At 41.0% G+C, this 18168-nt stretch overlaps 2 protein-coding genes across 4 annotated transcripts in view; one reads left to right on the top strand and one right to left on the bottom strand.

The window, feature by feature from the left end:
- The window catches only part of Gtf2e1 (general transcription factor IIE subunit 1), a 33407-nt gene extending 22162 nt beyond the window's left edge, over positions 1 to 11245 (bottom strand). The window contains exons 1-2 of one of the 3 annotated variants that reach the window (XM_087576229.1): positions 11085 to 11245; positions 6384 to 6856 (exon numbers count right to left, since the gene is read on the bottom strand). In XM_087576229.1, the coding sequence (XP_087432355.1) occupies positions 6384 to 6831 (448 nt within the window). In that variant the 5' untranslated portion in view covers positions 6832 to 6856; positions 11085 to 11245. Of the gene's footprint in view, positions 1 to 6383; positions 6857 to 10695; positions 10848 to 11084 lie in introns of those variants that run through there. The other 2 variants (XM_087576228.1, NM_001100556.1) reach the window with 2 other exon arrangements.
- The window catches only part of Rabl3 (RAB, member of RAS oncogene family-like 3), a 28959-nt gene continuing 21732 nt past the window's right edge, over positions 10942 to 18168 (top strand). Inside the window, 2 exon segments of the mRNA NM_001108319.1 lie at positions 10942 to 11003; positions 13035 to 13126. Of these exon segments, the coding sequence (NP_001101789.1) occupies positions 10958 to 11003; positions 13035 to 13126 (138 nt within the window). The 5' untranslated portion in view covers positions 10942 to 10957.

Raw genomic sequence — 18168 nt, 5'->3', positions numbered from 1 at the left:
TTAGAGGACTGCTAAAGCCTCCAACACATTTCTAAATTAGGTTTCAATCAAATTCAACTCAAAATGCAGTAGGCAGGCAGAAAGTCTGAGGTTTTGACATATTTGAAAGACAATAATCAAATGAGTATTATGCCAGAATCAAAATGAAAAAACAACTCTTCACATGTAAGTTAGTTCTTATGGCACAACATACAAATTAATCCTAAAAATAGAGCTCTCTAACTGTCGGGGCCAGGTGTGGTCACATGACTTCAATCTCAGCTCTCGATAGGTGGAGGCAGGCCTGTTCTACATAGCAGACCAGCCAAACCTACACAGCGACTCAACAACAAAACAGACAGACAAGACAACAAAAGATCAAAAGTAGCAGAGTTGAGGGGCTCAGGCTTAAGAGCAGTTGCCGCTTCTGCAGAGCTAGTGTGGCTGCCAGCTTCCACACCACGAGGCAGCTTAACCCCTGTAACTCCAACTCTGGAGGCACCCATACCCACTTCTAGCTTCCTCAGGTACTCCACTCATGTGCATGCAACACACACACACACACACACACACACACACACACACACACACACACACAGAATTAAAAATAAAATTAATTAAAAAAATAGTTTTAAAGTAAAAAATCTAAAGGTTTGGGATATTGCTGTTTACTACATTTCTATAACTTGTATGTGTGTGTGTGTGTGTGTGTGTGTGTGTGCACGCGCGCTTATGTATGTAGTGCACATATAAGTGTGCATGTGTGTATGTACAGGTACACACACCCATGTGCACAAACCCACATTTACATTGCTGAGAGAAGAAAGGTCACGGGATAGTCTTCTCTATCATTGCCTTATTCTCCTGAGGCGCTATTACAGAACCAAAACTCTGCTGTTTTGGCTAGGCTGGCTGGCCAGCCGGCCGGCCTGCGAGTCTCTGGACTGTCCTGCAATACTGATTGCAGATACAGATAACCACGATCAGCACCAGCTTTCATGTGGTAACTGGGTGTGAATGCAAGTCCTCATACTTGAGCAGCAAACGTTCTCACCCATCCCTTTCTTTCTTCCAATCTATAGCTTTTTGACACAATTTTCCAATGATGCCACTTGGGCATGATTTCTAAGACTGAGGACTCATGAACTGGGCAAATAATCCTAGATGTCTCCTGAGTCTGCGCTTTCATGGCAGAGACAGCAAACACTGCTTATCTCCTGCTCCAAGAACTAAGAGAAGACGGGAAAGTAACCTGACGTCTCTTTAATGTGGGAAGGCAAATATTAACACATCGGCAAGTCTCACAAGTGCCAGACCCTTACAGTTTGGATGTCAAGTTTACTTGAACACTCTAAACTATTCCTAACTCATCAAGAGAGGTCCATCCCCCACTGCTGGCTTTGAGATAGACTTACTTTTTCAGCCTAGGATGGCCTGGAACTAACTAGTTCAGGCTAGCCTTGAACTTATAGCCATCATCCTATCTCAGCCTTCTGAATGTGGGGATTACAGGTGTGAACCACTATCTTCTGTTGCTGTTAACTCTTTTTGAGTTATATAACTCAAGATTTTATTCAGCTAGTAACACTTCATGCTAATACTAAAATCAACTGTATCTGTCAGGCAACCACAGGAAATAAGCTAACTCCCATAAAGGCTACCACACATCTCTCTGATATTTTATGTAGAGCATCCTAGCAATCTTTGCATACCTATAGTTGTAATATTCCTTTGTAGATCTTCCAACTCCAACAATACAACATATGCATGTGTGGCATCTATACACACATCATTTGACAAGTTAATTACATCATCTCTGTCGATATTAAGATCTTATTAAATATATGTATTCCTTTAAGAATTTCTAATTACCCCATCTCAAACTTTATTTAAAATGGGTTTCTGTGGTCTTTGGTAATCAATAATAATACTGTAATAATCACTAACAAAGGCTTCCAACATATTTCTAATTCTAACATTAGAGAATTTTATTCCACTTACGATAAAACCACAGTGCCACATAAACATTTTAGAAGCCACTAAACTACATTCTTTTATAAGTACTCTTACTTAAAAACACTTGAGCAAGAATAAAACAAAATAGATACAAAAGACTACAACGAGTCTTATTTACAGCAGGGGGGACGTCAAAGAACTCCGAAAGGCAGGGAAGCCAGACTATTAACTACATCTGAACAGGGTAAAAAGAAACAAGAGTTTGCTACATTAAGGAACCAAAAGAACAAAAATAGTCTAGGCTCCAATAATAAATATAGGTACTGTATAAAAAGGCCAGTGGTTTTGTTGATTTTTTTTTTTTTTGCCTTCTTAAAAATTTTCTCTGAAATTATGGGTGCATATTTTTAAATTAAAATGGAAAACAGAAAGCTATTTCCTTCCATCCAGCCCGAACATATAAAAAGAGAATAACACACATTGCTAAACTTAACTCAGAAGTGCCATTAGCTGCATCACACGTGGCAGAGAGTGTCAGGATGGAAATACTAAGTCTACTTACATTGTTAGAAAGCTTGCTAAATCTGAAGCATGCACTTAGGAACCACAAGATGCTATTCTGCTGATCTGAGTGAGTTCATGTCATGTCTGTTTTAATTATATAACCTCCCCATATTTCTGGATCCGAAACAGCTATTTTTGTCCGATTAAACTTCAGAAACCCAGAACTGGTGGGCAAAGACTACCAAGGCTTGTCCAACCTGCAGCCCACTAGTCATATGCTAACTACGAATGCAGTCACCAAAAAAAAATCATAAATTTACTTAAAACATCTTTGGGTTTCTTGGGAGGAGGGCGGTAGCTGCACTGCACAGTTCTCAAACATGAACCGAGTGCTGACTGAATTGTGCTGCTAGTTAACTGTTGGCCACACTGAAAGCTACTCCAAATCCACATACACCAAACGTAGACGGTTGGAGCTAGAAAGACCAAAGGCAAAGCGTACATGGCTAGAATGGAGAAAGTCTGCAAGCCTGCAGGAAAAGGGAAGAGGGGTAGAGAAAACTATATTGGAGTAGGAAATCACTGGCCTAAACATGAATTAACAATAAAATAATCCTAACACTCACTCAGTTCAGAATTCCCCACGCTCCTGGGGAGTTCACCTAGGAGTTTATACTTTTGCTCACTGGCAGAAATGCCCATACATTTTGAGTTAAGAACAAAAGTAGAGAAATATGGAAGGCTCCAAATCCAATTGCTGAATGTTCCCTGATGGCTAAAATAGACCACAGTTCAACCTAAGAACTTCTGAGGAAGAAACAGAAATGAAAGCTCATCATGTCCTCACTTAGCTACAGGCAAAACAGCGACTCTCAACCTGTGGGTCAAGACCCCACACAGGGGTCACATATCAGATATCCTACATAGCTGATATTTACATTATGATTCACAATAGTAGCAAAATCACAGTCATGGGGTAGTAAAAAAAATTTCATAGTTGGGGGTCACCACAACATAAGGAATTGTATTAAAGGGTCACGGCTTTGGGAAGATTGAGAACCGCTGACCTAGGACCTAGCTAGAGGCAGAAGGATAAGGAATTCAAGGTCATCCTGAGCTACATAGCAAGTACAAGGCCAGGCTGAGCTACCAGAGTCCCTTTCTCAAAAAACAAACAAACAAACAAACAAACAAACAAACAAACAAAAGAAGCCCTTTGTTTATATCTATCATTAGGCCAGAGACATCATTAACCTCCAGTATCAACTTGAACGTAGGAAAACTTTGAGGTGTGCAGAGGACTGAAATCTATGTACAAATTTAAAACAGTGTTTAAATTTAAACACTTAAAACAAATTTAAACATTACCAGAATAAGGACACTGTACCCTGCTACATGCACATTTACTTCCCATTTTCTCTATAGGAGAGGTAGACGAGATAAAGTAAGCAAAACAGGAAGGGGAGAGGGACCAGGAATTTCTAAAGAGGATGTGCAGATAAAGGAAGAATGGAAAGGTATTAGTAATTTAAGGATTTAAAAAATCTTTATTATCTGTGAATTAACAAGTAGACTGGGACCGACTATCAACCAATCAGCACATCTAGTCCTTAGGTAAAACCCAATAAAAGCCACATTATTATCAGACGGTAAGTGCATTCAAAAGCAGGAGTCTAACGGATTACAGGCTTCCAGTTACGGTAAGTGAGCTGCACCAGGAGCAAAACGCCACTAACTGAGCTTTAGTACAAGCTTCAGAGAGCCTGTTCTGGGTGACATCAGTGGTGAAGTGAGTGACTTTTCTTGCTTTTTCCATACTCATTGACTCTTAACCTCATACTGAAAATATGGGCTTTGTTCAGCCTGACTACAACACTCCTGCTTCAGCTTCAGATTTCTTCCAGAAAAAAATCTTCTCATGCCTTTACCCTCGGTCAAGGCCTTGATTCTAATAAACTCTAGCTCTCCTGGTAAATCAGGTCAACCTTTCCAAAGGCTGTCTGTTGATTACAACTAGTTCCTCACTAGTTCCTAACCATGAGTGAGATTCAAAGAGCAACCTGGGTCAATTACCTCAGTGATTTTTTAGGAAGTTTCATAAAATTAAATAGGACTCAAATGACAAATAAATGTAGAATTACTACAGATTATCGTTTTGAAGAACTAGATAAGACAAAACCACTGTAATATCAACAAAAACCACAGCACCAGAACCACGATTCTTTAAGAAACCTGTCAGGAGTCAATGACAAAAGCTTAAAATGTAACTAGTTTATTTTGGAAGAGCTCCAAATAAATTCTAGAAATTCCTTTGGTATAATCAAACAATGGTTACACCCAGCATGATAATTAAGGTTTTCTTATGGTCAAGCTCTCACAGCCAAGCATACTACTTCATAATAATCCCAGTATTAGGGGCCTGAGGTAGGACTGATTACCAAGAGTTCAAGGCCAGTCTGAGCAGCACAGTTGGCTCCTGGTGATTTTAGGCTATAAAGTAGACTCTGTCTTGGAAAATAAATAAATAAATAAATAAATAAGATTTCTCCTAATTAGATATGGGCCTTTGAATGAGAAATGTTTCCCATAGGCTGTTGATGGTACTACTTAGGGAGTTTAACCTTTAAGAGGTGAAACCTTGCCTGAGAAGTATGTCACTGGGGCCAGACTTTGAGCATTTATAAGATTAGTCCACCTATAACTAGTTGCTCCAGCTTCATGTACTTGAAGATTTAGCTTGCTGCTCCATCTGCCCCAATTGTCAGTCAAAATAAACTCTTCCTTTCATCAGTCAGTTCTGGGCATGCTGTTTTTATCACAGTAACAAAAATAACCAATGCATTAGGCAAGGTAGTGCAGGGGGTGGGGATGGTGGTGGTGGTGCATAATCATAGCATTCTGGAGACTGAGGCAGAAGGAGTTCAATAGGAGTTCAAGGTCAACATTGAATTCAAGTGAGTTCTAGTCTAAGTTACACGGGGAGACCAAGTCTCAAAAAACAAAAGGACAACAACCAAAACCAAACCAAAAACCCCTCTCCTAGACAAAGCAAGGTAACAAGACAAAACTGTTTCTCCAAGTATATGACAGAACTTGTCTCATGCTTAGTTTGAAAATAACCATTTAACCCAGCACTTTAATGTTTTTTGTGTTAATGGTATATATTCTGTATTTTGGAAAACATGGTTTATTAATTGTATTCATGAAAATTCTTAAAAATAAAGTATCTGATTAAATGAGGCAAATCATGTATGCTTTTAACAGTTCTCTTTCATTAACTGATTTGTATTATTGATCCATTTGTTAAGTTAAAAAGGGTTCTCCTCTTACCTGATTTAGCTAATTCTCATTTAATCTTTCAGGTCTCACCTATTCCTTCTTCTACAGACCTTCCCCAAATGCAGACCACATATCCTAGTTACACTCTCCTCTCAGCACAGTGCAAGTCCACTATCAAACTCTCGAGTACAGTATATGCTTATAAGCTGACCTGTCAGTGACTGACATAAGTAGACACTAAAATAATTTGCTGAAGAATGGGGTCACAATTAACTCAGAATAACCACAAGGGGGTAGAGAACTCAATCCTTCAGATTAGGCTACCACAGTAAATAAAGGTTGGGATGGGGAAGGGAGGAAATTCAGGAGAGCCAGTGGTGGGAAAACTCCATGGATAAGTAGACCTCCCTGGGTTGGGGATTTAGCTCAGCGGTAGAGCGCTTGCCTAGCGAGCACAAGGCCCTGGGTTCGGTCCCCAGCTCCGGAAAAAAAGGAAAAAAAAAAGTAGACCTCCCTATGAAGGAAAAGGGCAATGCAAAAGACTGTACGCTGACTCGCACTGATCTATTTACTCCTACAAAGTCTATGATTGGCTTACAATTTAGAACAACAGAAATTAAAAGAGTACACATCTTAGCTTGATTCATCATCTGGGTAGGTCTCACCTGTCATGGGTTCAAACAGCTGATTAGCTTCCAGGTCAGTGAAAGTGCTGCAGCAGACAGGACATTTGAAGGAAGCCCGATTGGTGGAGTTTCTCTCATCCGTTTCAATCCTCCTTCTCATGTGGTCCAGCTTATACTTCACTACATTAACAAGAGTGCGGTAATTGATGAAGTAGTAGTTATGGCGGGTGGTCTTCCCATCTGCAGCAGTCTCTACCCTCATTCTGCATTTGATGAACTTGTCTCCCTTTAAATTATTCAAAACGGATCGAAGCTGCTTCCGGTCAAACTTGAGCAGCTCCAGCATGTCCTCTTCTTTTACACAAGGGTTCCGGATCAAGATGTCCAAGGCCAACACATGCTCAATGCCATAAAAGCCCCGGATGACATACTTGGCTAACCGCTTCAATGCTGCTGGAACTTCAGTGAGAACATCTGGGTCTGCCATCTTCAACGGTAAGTTTCAACTTCCACTACATTGGATTGAGAAGAGGGGGATTAGTAGGCATGAGGACATAATGATCACTTTAAATCTACAACAGCCTCTTACTGTCATTTTTAAAGTGCCACAAATGCATTCAAATATCGCTTTAGAAGACTTTGAACATGTAAGCATTGAACAGAAATTCAGGATTTTCCTCTACAGTACACAAAAGATTACATCTAAAATGCTTGACATAAGTAGTTATTTTAAGGTTCACCAGTGTGCTTGATTCCAAAAAATCTATTATTTCTGACAATAATATAGTACATCAACCCCACTTTATTTCACAAAGAGAAACAAAGAAAGCTCTGAGAGGGCTCACTGTTCTTAATGGCATGCTCTCTAGAAATGGCTGGAAATCCAGAGAATCCTAGCAATTACCCTAGACTTCATTTCTTTTCATGGAAACTTTCCTGCTAAGATTCAAGAATGTTTTACATACTCATACTTTCACAATGAACACACACACACACACACACACACACACACACACACACACACACACACACACCAATAAAGGCATAAGTAACAACCAGCCAGTAGGGGTGCCTGACAAAATTAAGGACTATTGTAACTGAGAGAAATTAGCGCTATTCAGATCAAAGTGCATTAACAACTTTTAAGTAATATCTGATCACTAAGTAAGCACCTTCTATATCTTTAAAATGAAAGGAGGGGGATGACAAACTAAGATATCTTTAAATAATGGGTCCCTTGAAGAGCATGGCAGAAGCTGATTGTATCTAAGGTCTAGGCCACAACCAGAGTTGTCCTCTCAAAGTCTCTCACATGGTACACACTTGGACCTCAGACAGGCTGAGTTTGGATTGCTGTATAAGTCTGATCAAACCCTTAAACAGGTTCAAGCCACACTTTACTCTCAAAAGAAAACTGGGTGCTGTGATTAATAAAAATATTCAGTGGGGGCCTGAAAGGACTTATTAACTAGGCTAGCTTTCATGTAACTTCACCATGACCCAAACTGAAACTCACCGGCCTACCCACACAGACTATATTTCAGATTTCTGTGAGATATAGGAAAAATTTTAATAGACATCCCACTGAACTATTTCTAAGAACAGTCATATTGTTATTAATATCAGTTTCAAATGAACTTTTAATTTGAACTCTCAAGTAACCAATCCTATCAGACTTTATGCTTTATCCTGTAAGAAATGTTATAATATCCGCAGTATATTCTAAATAAGCAGTGTACACGTGTATAAGGTCATATCTACAATAAGGGGAAAATATAAAGAAAGTTTAGACTACAGTACTCAGGCACAACACTGTAGATACAGCACTGTAATACTCAGATACACAGCGATAACCAGACAGCACCTGGATTTACTGGTCTAAACCTTACAGCCCCAGAGCCTTTCTGTCACCCAAATATTTAAGTATGTCTGGGTTCACTGCCACATCAGAATCCCAGTATGGTACCAGATACATTTTGATCTCCTTTCCAATTTTTTCTACACAAGGTACTTTCAAACCACATTTTGCTTTCTGCAAACTCAGCAGCTGACAGAATAGAACATAATGGCTTCAGAAACATGCAAAAGACCAAAGGGCAGACGAATGCCAGCATAGCCTATTGTTTTCTGTATTCCTTTCCACTGCTTTACTCCTCTCTAGCCCAGGCGCAGACACTGTATGGTCCAGACATTGGTTATCAACCCTGACTGTAAAGCAGTCACCGAGGCAGCATTTTTAAGCATCCTAACACTAACACATAAAACATTCCCAAGAGTTGTTTCAGCTATTTCAGAAGGGTCGGATTAGGAGCACTGCTACTTTTAAAATCCCTATAGATTGCTCTACTGTCCCGTGGCCATACCATTGTGGATCCTGCTAATAGTGAACATCTGCATGGGGAGGACCCAGTGCCTATTGTTCGGTCTGTTTCCTGTCTGATACTCCTCAGGTCAATACAAAGGAACCATATCCAGACTCTTCCAGCCAATAGTCTGAAGCTTGGAAATCCCAGGTCAGTTTCTTGGTGTTAGCCCCAGAAAATCCATAGTCTCTTCACATATAAAATGATTAAAGAGCCTTTCTCACACAGTTAATATATGAATTAAATCAAATAACTAACAGAACACATCTGCTTCTGGGCTGGCATATGAGTTCACCTGAAGTACTGACATTCAGAACACACCCTGCCCCCATCTAACTGACGTGTATGCCAGTGAGCTGGTTTGAAAGTGTTAGCATTATGATTGTATCAGGAGCTGTGGCATAAAACCTAAACCTAGGAAGAAAGGGAGGGATTGCAAGGACAAGATAAATGAAATTTGTTACAGAAACAAAATAGAAAGATTCCAACAATATACTGAGGAAAAAAAAAAAAACTTGACACAAGTGCCTGTGTCAAGCCATAAGGAGGAACTGTGCACAAGAAATAGAAAACATCTTAAAGAGAACTAACTCTTATAGACCCGAGGCAGGGCCATCCACTTTCAGAAGTGTCTTTGACAAAATACCATCCTCCCTGGAAGACTCACACAAGGCAGCTCAATCTCTGGGTTTCTTAAAGCCCCTTAAATCAAGTTCTGAAATTGACAGCCCGTGTGGGATGTTTTCAACATTTTATGAATTGGTTGTCAACAATTAAAAATCTTGGTGCCTATAAATCTCCTCTTGCAGATCCGAAGTAAATGACAAAAGTGGGCCCACGTTACTGCATTACCTAGTCTCTAGGGGAAGTGACTCTCAAGAAAGCAACTTCTCTGTCTATGGAGACTTCTTGGTAGGGTAGCTACTGGTCTTCATTATCTTCTTTTTACATCTCACAACTTCACTTTACCCAGTCCAGACCTAGATTCTAATTGTAAAAACATGTAAGGACTACTGTGCCCCTGGTTTGGAATTGAGAGAATCAATAGTTGAAACCACTCTGCTTTTAGCATAACCATCCTCATATCCACCCACCAGTTCCCTCCGTCCTCAAAGCTAAGCCCAAACCTTTCTCCTACCCTCCTTGGGCATTGAGTAACGTTTCCTGGCCTTCCCAAATCCCCAACAGTAACATCTAATGCTCTCCCTCACACTTCCTCAGAATCTGGGCAGTTTCTACCTCTATGACCAGAGACTTCATCTTGTTCAATGCTACCGCCTAGCATAAACTACTCAGAGACTTAAATCCAACTTTCAATACATCCTCTGGGCACGTGTTCTTGTACTATACCCATCCTGCCAGCTTCTACACAAATCACTTGTTTCACACCTGCATCCCAGTAATGAGAGCTATAAGCCATTCTTCTTACTTTTAATTTAACTTGTAATTGCTTTAAGCAAGGAGTTCCTAGATTAAACGTGTGATATTTGAAAAACCATACTGGATGAAAAGTAAGGGATAAAAGAACAAAGTGGGTGCAGGAAGCCCTTTTAGTTAAGACTATTTTAAAACACTACCTCTCAGGTTCTAAAAGAACGTGGATTCTACAGAGCCTCTACAGTTTTCTGTTACTGTATTTTACGAATTCTCCATCCCTTCGTCCTTTAAGGGGTCCACGACGGAGACAGCTCTGGACCGAGGTGGCTCCACCAGCTGTGTTCAGACGTGTCCAAACCCTGAGACCCCACAGTCCCTCAGACGCGCCCAGGGGCTTCCTGGGCCACACTTGACGCCACCAAGCCCGTCCTACCCGAAGTCGCACATGGGCCGCTCCGGGGCAATGGTTCTTTGGAAGACTAAGAACAGGACCAAAGCAAGAGGTGGCCGAGGAGAGGGGACTAGAAAAGGAGAGGGGCAGATAGGAGGAGCCATGAAATAAGCCACGCCGGGTCAGAAACCGGGAACAAGGAGCAGGGAATGAGGTTTACCCAAATGGATGCTCGAACACTCCCACTACAGCCGCCCTCAGCACCTCAACTACCGGCTTCAGCCAGCCCACGCCACTTGCGAGACAAGGACGAACGCTTAATTCCTGCGACCAGTTTGGAAACCGCCCGTTAATCCGCACAGCGAAGCTTTCGATCAGTCACGTTCTGACCGACCAATAAGATGATATGCCCTGCCCACAAGCCCTGCTCGGATTGGTGAGAATCCAGGAAGGGGCGTCAACCTCAAGGAAATCGTGGCAAGATGGCGTCCCTGGATCGAGTGAAGGTTCTGGTATTGGGAGACTCAGGTGAGCAGCTTAACCCGCGTCTGGGACTACCGACGAGCCCGAGCTTCCAGATACCCCCTCACATTTCGTATTTTTACCCACCAACTTCCTAGCGCTTGGGTCCACGGCTGAAATTCCTTTCAAGACCTTAAAACTACACTTCCCAGAGGACTTTGCTCCTTTTGTCGACGTGGTGGCGTGGCGGGAGGTGGGGGCGCAGAGCCCCGGTCTTTCTGTCTTTCTGGTGGTCTCCCAGGCAACCCCAACCTAGAGTCTACTGTCAATTCCTTTATTGCTCTTGTTAAGCAAACAGAACTTGATGCGATCGCGCCTTCAGGAAACTTTGTTCATTGAGTCAAATATACACTAAGAATACACTGACCTGTATTAACAACTTTAATTCTAAAATCAGACTTTTAACTCCATTCTACAGATGAAAACTATGAGAGGAACTGGTTCGAATCCACAGTAGCACGCAGTGAGATGTTAATTAGATGGATTTTACTTTTAATTACTTTCTACATACCTGAGAACTGAACCTGGGTCTCTTGTGCAACAAGAGATGCTCACTGAACCATCTTTCCAGCTGTTCCACCGCAAGCTTTGTTGTTGGGGAGTGGGGTTGTAGGGTAAGACATGGTCACACTAATTAGTCAGGACTAATGTAGAACTGACTATGCATGTCAAGCTGGTCTAGAACTCACTATATAAACAAGGCAGGCCTAAAACTAATATACACCTACCCCTGCCACCAACCTTCTTTTTAAAGACAAGCTCTCCCCTTGGCCTGGAGAATAGGCTAAGGCTGTCAGGCCAGCAAACATCAGGGATTGCTTATCTCTGCCTCCCCAGCACTGATGTACAGACATAGGCCTCTATACCTGGCCGCTGTGTGTCACTTCTGTGGACACAACTCGGGATCTCAAGCTTGTAGGGCCAGCACTGAGCCCCAGGTGATTCCTTTGTTTGTTTGTAAGTACACTTTGTATATGATCACAGTAACAACATGGTCATAGAAAAACATCATGTGGTCTAAGGTGAATTTTGCTTTTTATACCTTCTCAGTTGTTGAAAATAGCATTTTTATAATAAAACATAAGTAGGGATGATATGTGTGTGTGTGTATAAATTATAGCACACAAAGAGATTTCCTAGGTTTTTTATATAATTAACTACAGACAGTTAAATGAATGAGTGACTCCACAGTAGTAAATAAAAGACTCTCATCCCTTTTCTCTCCACCTTGGTCTTAAAGAGGTGCCCTTTAGTGTTAATGAAAAGGTTGCCTGAGCCCAAGAGATCTAAAAGTAGGTGAAGCACTGCTTTAAAATAAAAAGGCATGATGAAGAAAAGAATGTTATCATCATCATCATCATCACCATCATTAACGTTCAGAGATGGGGCCATGTGGTTAACTGTTTTCTTAAGACCCATGTGTGGACACTAAAGTCCTTTGAGTATGAAACCGTGGCATCATGGATCCTGTAACTGAAGGTTTTCAGACAATTTGTGAGATGTACCCTGCCTAGAAGAGGTGTCGTGTTAGTCAGGGTTCTCCAGAGTCACAGAACTTATGGGTAGTCTCTATATACTAAGGGGATTTGTTGATGACTTACAGTCTGTAGCCCAGTTCCAATGATCAGCAGCAGCTGCTCTGACCCACAAGGCAGGCAGGGGAAAGATAGAGTCTTCCTTCTTCCAATGTCCTTATATAGGTCTCCAGGAGAAGGTGTGGCCCAGATTAAACGTGTGTACCGCCACGCCTGGATCTGGGACTTGCTTTGTCCCGGATGACCTTGAACTCAGAGATCTCCTTGCCTTAGACTCCAGGGATTCATAGCCACTATGCTTCATGATCTCCATGCTGAAATCCAGGTCAGAAACTTGTATCTCCCAACCTCAAGATCAGCATCAAAGGTGAGCCTTCCATTCTGGATTGTAGTTCATTCCAGATATAGTTAAGTTGATAATCAGGATAGCCACTACAGGTGGTATAAATGTCCCATTTAGGGTTACATGTTCAGCTGACGAGAGACCTTGTATCTTCCACAGGTGTTGGGAAATCTTCACTCGTCCATCTTCTGTGCCACAATCAAGTGTTAGGAAATCCATCATGGACTGTGGGATGCTCAGTGGATATCAGAGTACGTGTTCTTGTTTAGTTTTTCCTTAGTCATGCTAAATGTAAGTCCTTCAAACCCTATGATTAAATTACAGGACTTAATTAAAATTAACACTAATAACTAGGATTGATTTAGCCCCTACTGTGTGTCGTTCCTTATTTCATCTTTCTTAAACTGTGAAATACAAATAGAGAAACTCAATCACAGAGAAGTAAAGAACAACCAAATTCATTTAATTCATAAGACACTAAAGTAATGACAGGAGCCTGATAATGGATGTCTCCTGAAAGACTCTGCCAGAGCCCTACAGATACAGATGAGGATGCTTGCAGCTAACTTTTGGACTGAACAAGGGGACCCCAATGGAGGAGTTAGAGAAAGAACTGAAGGAGCTGAAGGGGTTTGCAACCCCATAGGAAGAACAACAATATCAACCAACCAGACTCCCCAAGAGTTCCCAGGGACTAAACCGCCATCCAGAGAGTACACATGGGGAGACAGCTGTATATGTAATAGAGGATGGCCTTGTCTGGCATCAATGGAGGAGAAGCCCTTGGTTTTTTATAGGTTCCTTCCCCAGAGTAGGGGAGTGCCTGGGTGTTGAAGTGGGAGTGAGTGGGTAGGAGAGGGAGCATCCTCACAGAAGCAAGGGGGAGGGGACCAGGAAAGGTGATAACATTTGAAATGTAAATACATAAACTATCTGATAAAAAAAAAAAGCTAAAGTAACATGTGAACCCAGTTGTCTGATTGCATAGGCTTTTATTTTAATCACTTAGATTTTGAGTGATAATGTTAATATCCTCCATAAATAATAAAGTTAATATCTTCCATAAATAATTCTGCCTAAACCTGTAATTCTTAAGACTGCAAACTTGGGCCAAGTCATACCACGTAAAGGCAAAAGCTCCCAGAGCCTCATGTATACTGTTCTGTGTCACAGTCAAGTACTCAGTGCAGTTGCCACTAAATTAAGTGTTAGTGTCTAATTCTGGGCAAGTCTGTCATCTGTTGGAAAGTCTTCTTACCACTGAATTAAGAACAAATGCTTAAGTTGTTAGAACAACTCGGTAGGTCAAGATCCTTGCCATCAAGGCTAAGGTCCCAAGTTCAATTCCCACCAATTTACACAGTGGAAGCAAAGAACTGACTCCAGCAAGTTGACCTGTGACCTCCACATGTGTGCCCTGGCACATGCACCCTCACAAACATATACATAGTAAACAGAGAAAATGGGAACAAAATTAGGAAGAAATGGTAGTTATATTAATAGCATTTTCCTCTGTTCTTTGATGCTATGGTGTAGGCTCTGACATGTTGATTAAAAGTTTTCTATCAAATTAGTTATTTTCCTTCTTAAGGGGATTTCTTTTCTCCAGCTGCTTTTAAGAGATTTTTTTTTTCTGGTTTACTGTTTCGCAGTAATGCTAACCTAACCTACATCTTGGTCTACCTCAGTTACGATCATTCCTCAGTACTCGGAGGTCCTACTCATATCTTCATTCCTCAGAAGACGCCCTCTCCTCTCTGTCTGTCTGTCTGTCTGTCCACCTGTTCCTATTGATTTTCTAGTGGATTTGTTGTTTGTTGTTCATAGCCTTTGCGAGAGAACCAGATTCTAAGCTGTTTTGTCTACGTTTGAGAAACCCAGTGACAGGTTCTGACCACACTTTCTTTAGACTTTACTAACTCCCTTCCTGTGAAAGATCACAGCACATTAAAAGGAAACTTAGATCCTGGATCAATTGCCTTTCTACTTAAAGAGTTACCTTAAACTAATCAATATACCTCCTGAGGCTACTTATATCATTTGTAAGAGAGAAGAAAACTCCACCATACCTAACTTTGGCACTTTTTTCCTGCCCCTCCTTAGCCCATCCTTCTTTCCTTTCCCCACCCAGAGCCGAGTGGGTTCATGAGACCGCCTTTTCACTGGGCCTTATTAAAGTGGCTGGAATCCAGTCCACTTTAGAATAGGTATGCCTGTAATTACCTGTATTTCTTCCCAACCCCAGGGAGAGTTTTCAGTATACCTCACTAAGCACAGACCCGTATAGGATTTATATTTGTTTGTAGTATTAAAAGATTTGTGTGTTTCAAGCAAGCACTTTACCACTGAGCTATATCCTAGCCCAGATGTAGAATTTTATGCATATGTATTATTTTAAAAGTTTCTTGTGCTAATTTATTAATGACAGTTTGTATCTTGAATGGTCATTTAATTTTGTTTATTCTGTCTTCATAATAATCATTATTTTCCTGCTTTACTCTGTCTCTTGATTTTATACATTAAACACACCTTGCCATCTGGATTAAATCCAAGCTTTTCTCTCTGTGTGTCTGTCTGTCTGTCCCTGTCTGTCTGTGAATCTCTTAGATTCTTGTATTCACTTATTTTTATTTGTCTAGGGCGTTTTACCTTTATTTTACAGCTATGTAGCAATGTTTGCAGTGCCTTCAGAGGCCAGAAGAGGGCAAAGAATCCTCAAGAAGTGGAGTTACAGCCCTCTGTCATCAGCTCTGTGATGTGCTGAGAACCAAACCCAGATCCTCTGGAAGAGCAGCCAGTGAGCTCTTAACCTCTCAGCCATCTCTCCAGCCCTGCCCTCTCCAAGCTGGTCTTGACCTGTTAGTCTAGAACAGTTTTCTAGTATCTAGAATCCGTTATCTAGGATGTTTTTCAGATATTTGCACATAAATTCATGAGAAGTATTAGCCTATTGCTTGACTTTTTCTAATTTCTTCGTGGGATTTTGATATTGTGCTAACCTACTCATCAGAAGAGCTTTGTAAGATTGACAGTATTTATCGTTTGAATTTACAAGTGAAACTAACCGAACCAGTGATATTCTTTGTGGGACATTTTTAAGTTCAGTAAAGAAAACAAGAGAAATGATTGCATTTCTTCCCCTGTCAGTTTTGGAGATTTGTATTTGAAAAAGCATTAGTTCATATCAAGCAAAGTGCTCAACATTGCTTCTCTGTCGAAGTTGCTTTCAATGAGACAATCGAACAATACAACCACTACTGTAAAGCCTATAAAATCTATAGGAGAGGGTAGTATCTATGGTATAGATGATTTTCTTTTTCTTTTTAATTCTGGTATAAGTAATCGGTAGCTTTACCTTTTAAATGTATATTTATGTATGGGGATTATGTAGCATGGCACACATGTGGAGAGTAGAGGACCGCTTGGCCAGTGTTTTCTTTTCTTCTTCCACCACATGGTGTCTTGGATTGGAACTCATGTTTTTAGAGTTGGAGCCAAGCCAGCCTGAGTTTTATTTTCTTGATCAGTTTGGCCGTGGTCTAGCAACGACAAGTTTCAGTGTTGTTGTTTTTCTCTATATGTTTTGTGCTTTGTGCTTTTTAGGGGGTAAGAATATATGTGCACATGTGTGTAGGTGCATGTGCAAGGGGGTGTGGGAAAATGGGAACTCATGTAGAAGGCCGAAGGAACTCATATGTGACAACCTTGCGTGTCTGTCATTCCTCAGGAACCTCCATCTTGTCTTTTGAGATAGGGTCTCTCACTGGCCTGGAGCTCACCAAGTGGGCTGGGCTGTCTGGCCAGCAAGCCCCAGGCATCCACCAGTCTCTGCCAACCCTGCTTCGGGATTATGAGCGCATGCTACCACACCCAACTTCGATAGCACAGGTGCTGGGAGAGGGAGCTCAGGCCCTCATGCTTGCCCATGAAGGACTTCCCCATCTGAGCAGTCTCTCCATCCCTGCTTGTTTTGAATTTCACTGTGGTGCCCGTAGCTCTTTAGATTTAATTTACTCTCTTTTTCAAGCTCCTCCTTGAAATGAGTGGTTGCTGCATTGATTTCTTTCAAGCTCCTTACAGAGCTCGGAGGCACCGGAATGTCTGTCTGAACACAGTGTTGCTGCCTTGTTATCATTCAGTTCAAAATATAGTCTGATTTCCATTGTGATCGTTCCTTCGGCTCATTTGTTGTTTGAAATGTGCCTCCTCATTTCCAAACATTTGACAGTGTTGATGATCTTGTAATTGCCGGTTTCCTGCTTACTTTCACTGTGCTCAGAGAGTATCTACTATATCATTCCATCCTTTAAAGTTGACTGGGACTTCCTTACGTCTTGTTTTAGGGTCAGTTCCGTTAATTATTTGTTAAGTAGCTCATCTCTAAGTCAGAAAGAAAGCACACAGGGGTACTCTGTCATTACTGTGTGCAGCCTTCTGCCCATTATATCCAGCTTAGTGTTTTGTTTAATCATTTCTGCTGGATTGCTTTTTTTTTAACGTTTCATCATTTATAAGGGTTAAGTGTTTAAAATCTTTCACTATTTATATCAATTTGTCTTTTTTTTTTTTTTTTTTTTTGGTTCATTTTTTCGGAGCTGGGGACCTAACCCAGGGCCTTGCGCTAGGTAAGCGCTCTACCACTGAGCTAAATCCCCAGCCCTCAATTTGTCTTTTGCTGTTGTTGTTTAATTCTCCCTATTTTGATATTATATACTAGTTTGAGATTGTTTATTTTGCCTGAAGGATTTCCAGGGATTTGAACTCGTTTTCAGGCCTATGCAGCAGTCCCTTTTAGCCCCTGAGCAGACTTGCCCCTAGCTTTAACTGTTTATCACTGTACATCTGTTTTATGTCTGCCAATTTATTGTTCCTTAGAAGTTTAAGTTCTCTAATCCTGAAATGGTGTAAACTAACTATTTTTAGTGTTTCTGTATTGCATCGTACGTATTTCCATCTTTTATTTAACTGTTTAAATGCTATGTCTTTCTAATATGTCTCCTGTTAGGTAGGAGATAGACCAATTTTATTTTAATGGTCAGTCTGATAGATTTTGTCTTTAATTTGGTTTATAGATCTTGTTCTGGATATTGTAATTTAGAGATATACCTGGCCCCCAGGAATCTACATTTTAAGAAAGCTCTAAGGTGGTTTAAGTAGAGGTCAGTTGGATGCTAAATCCGTTTTCCACATGACTGTAGAGGTGCAGAGGCTACCCTAGACGCTCACAGAAAATTGCTAGCAACTGGCGGTAAGAACAGAGAGAAGGGAGTGTACATAGCAGTCCAGACGCCAA

The sequence above is a fragment of the Rattus norvegicus genome, chromosome 11 (genome assembly GCF_021556685.1).
Source record: "Rattus norvegicus strain SHRSP/BbbUtx chromosome 11, alternate assembly SHRSP_T2T, whole genome shotgun sequence".
Classification (NCBI taxonomy): domain Eukaryota; kingdom Metazoa; phylum Chordata; class Mammalia; order Rodentia; family Muridae; genus Rattus; species Rattus norvegicus.
This window is presented reverse-complemented; position numbering and strand designations above follow the sequence as displayed.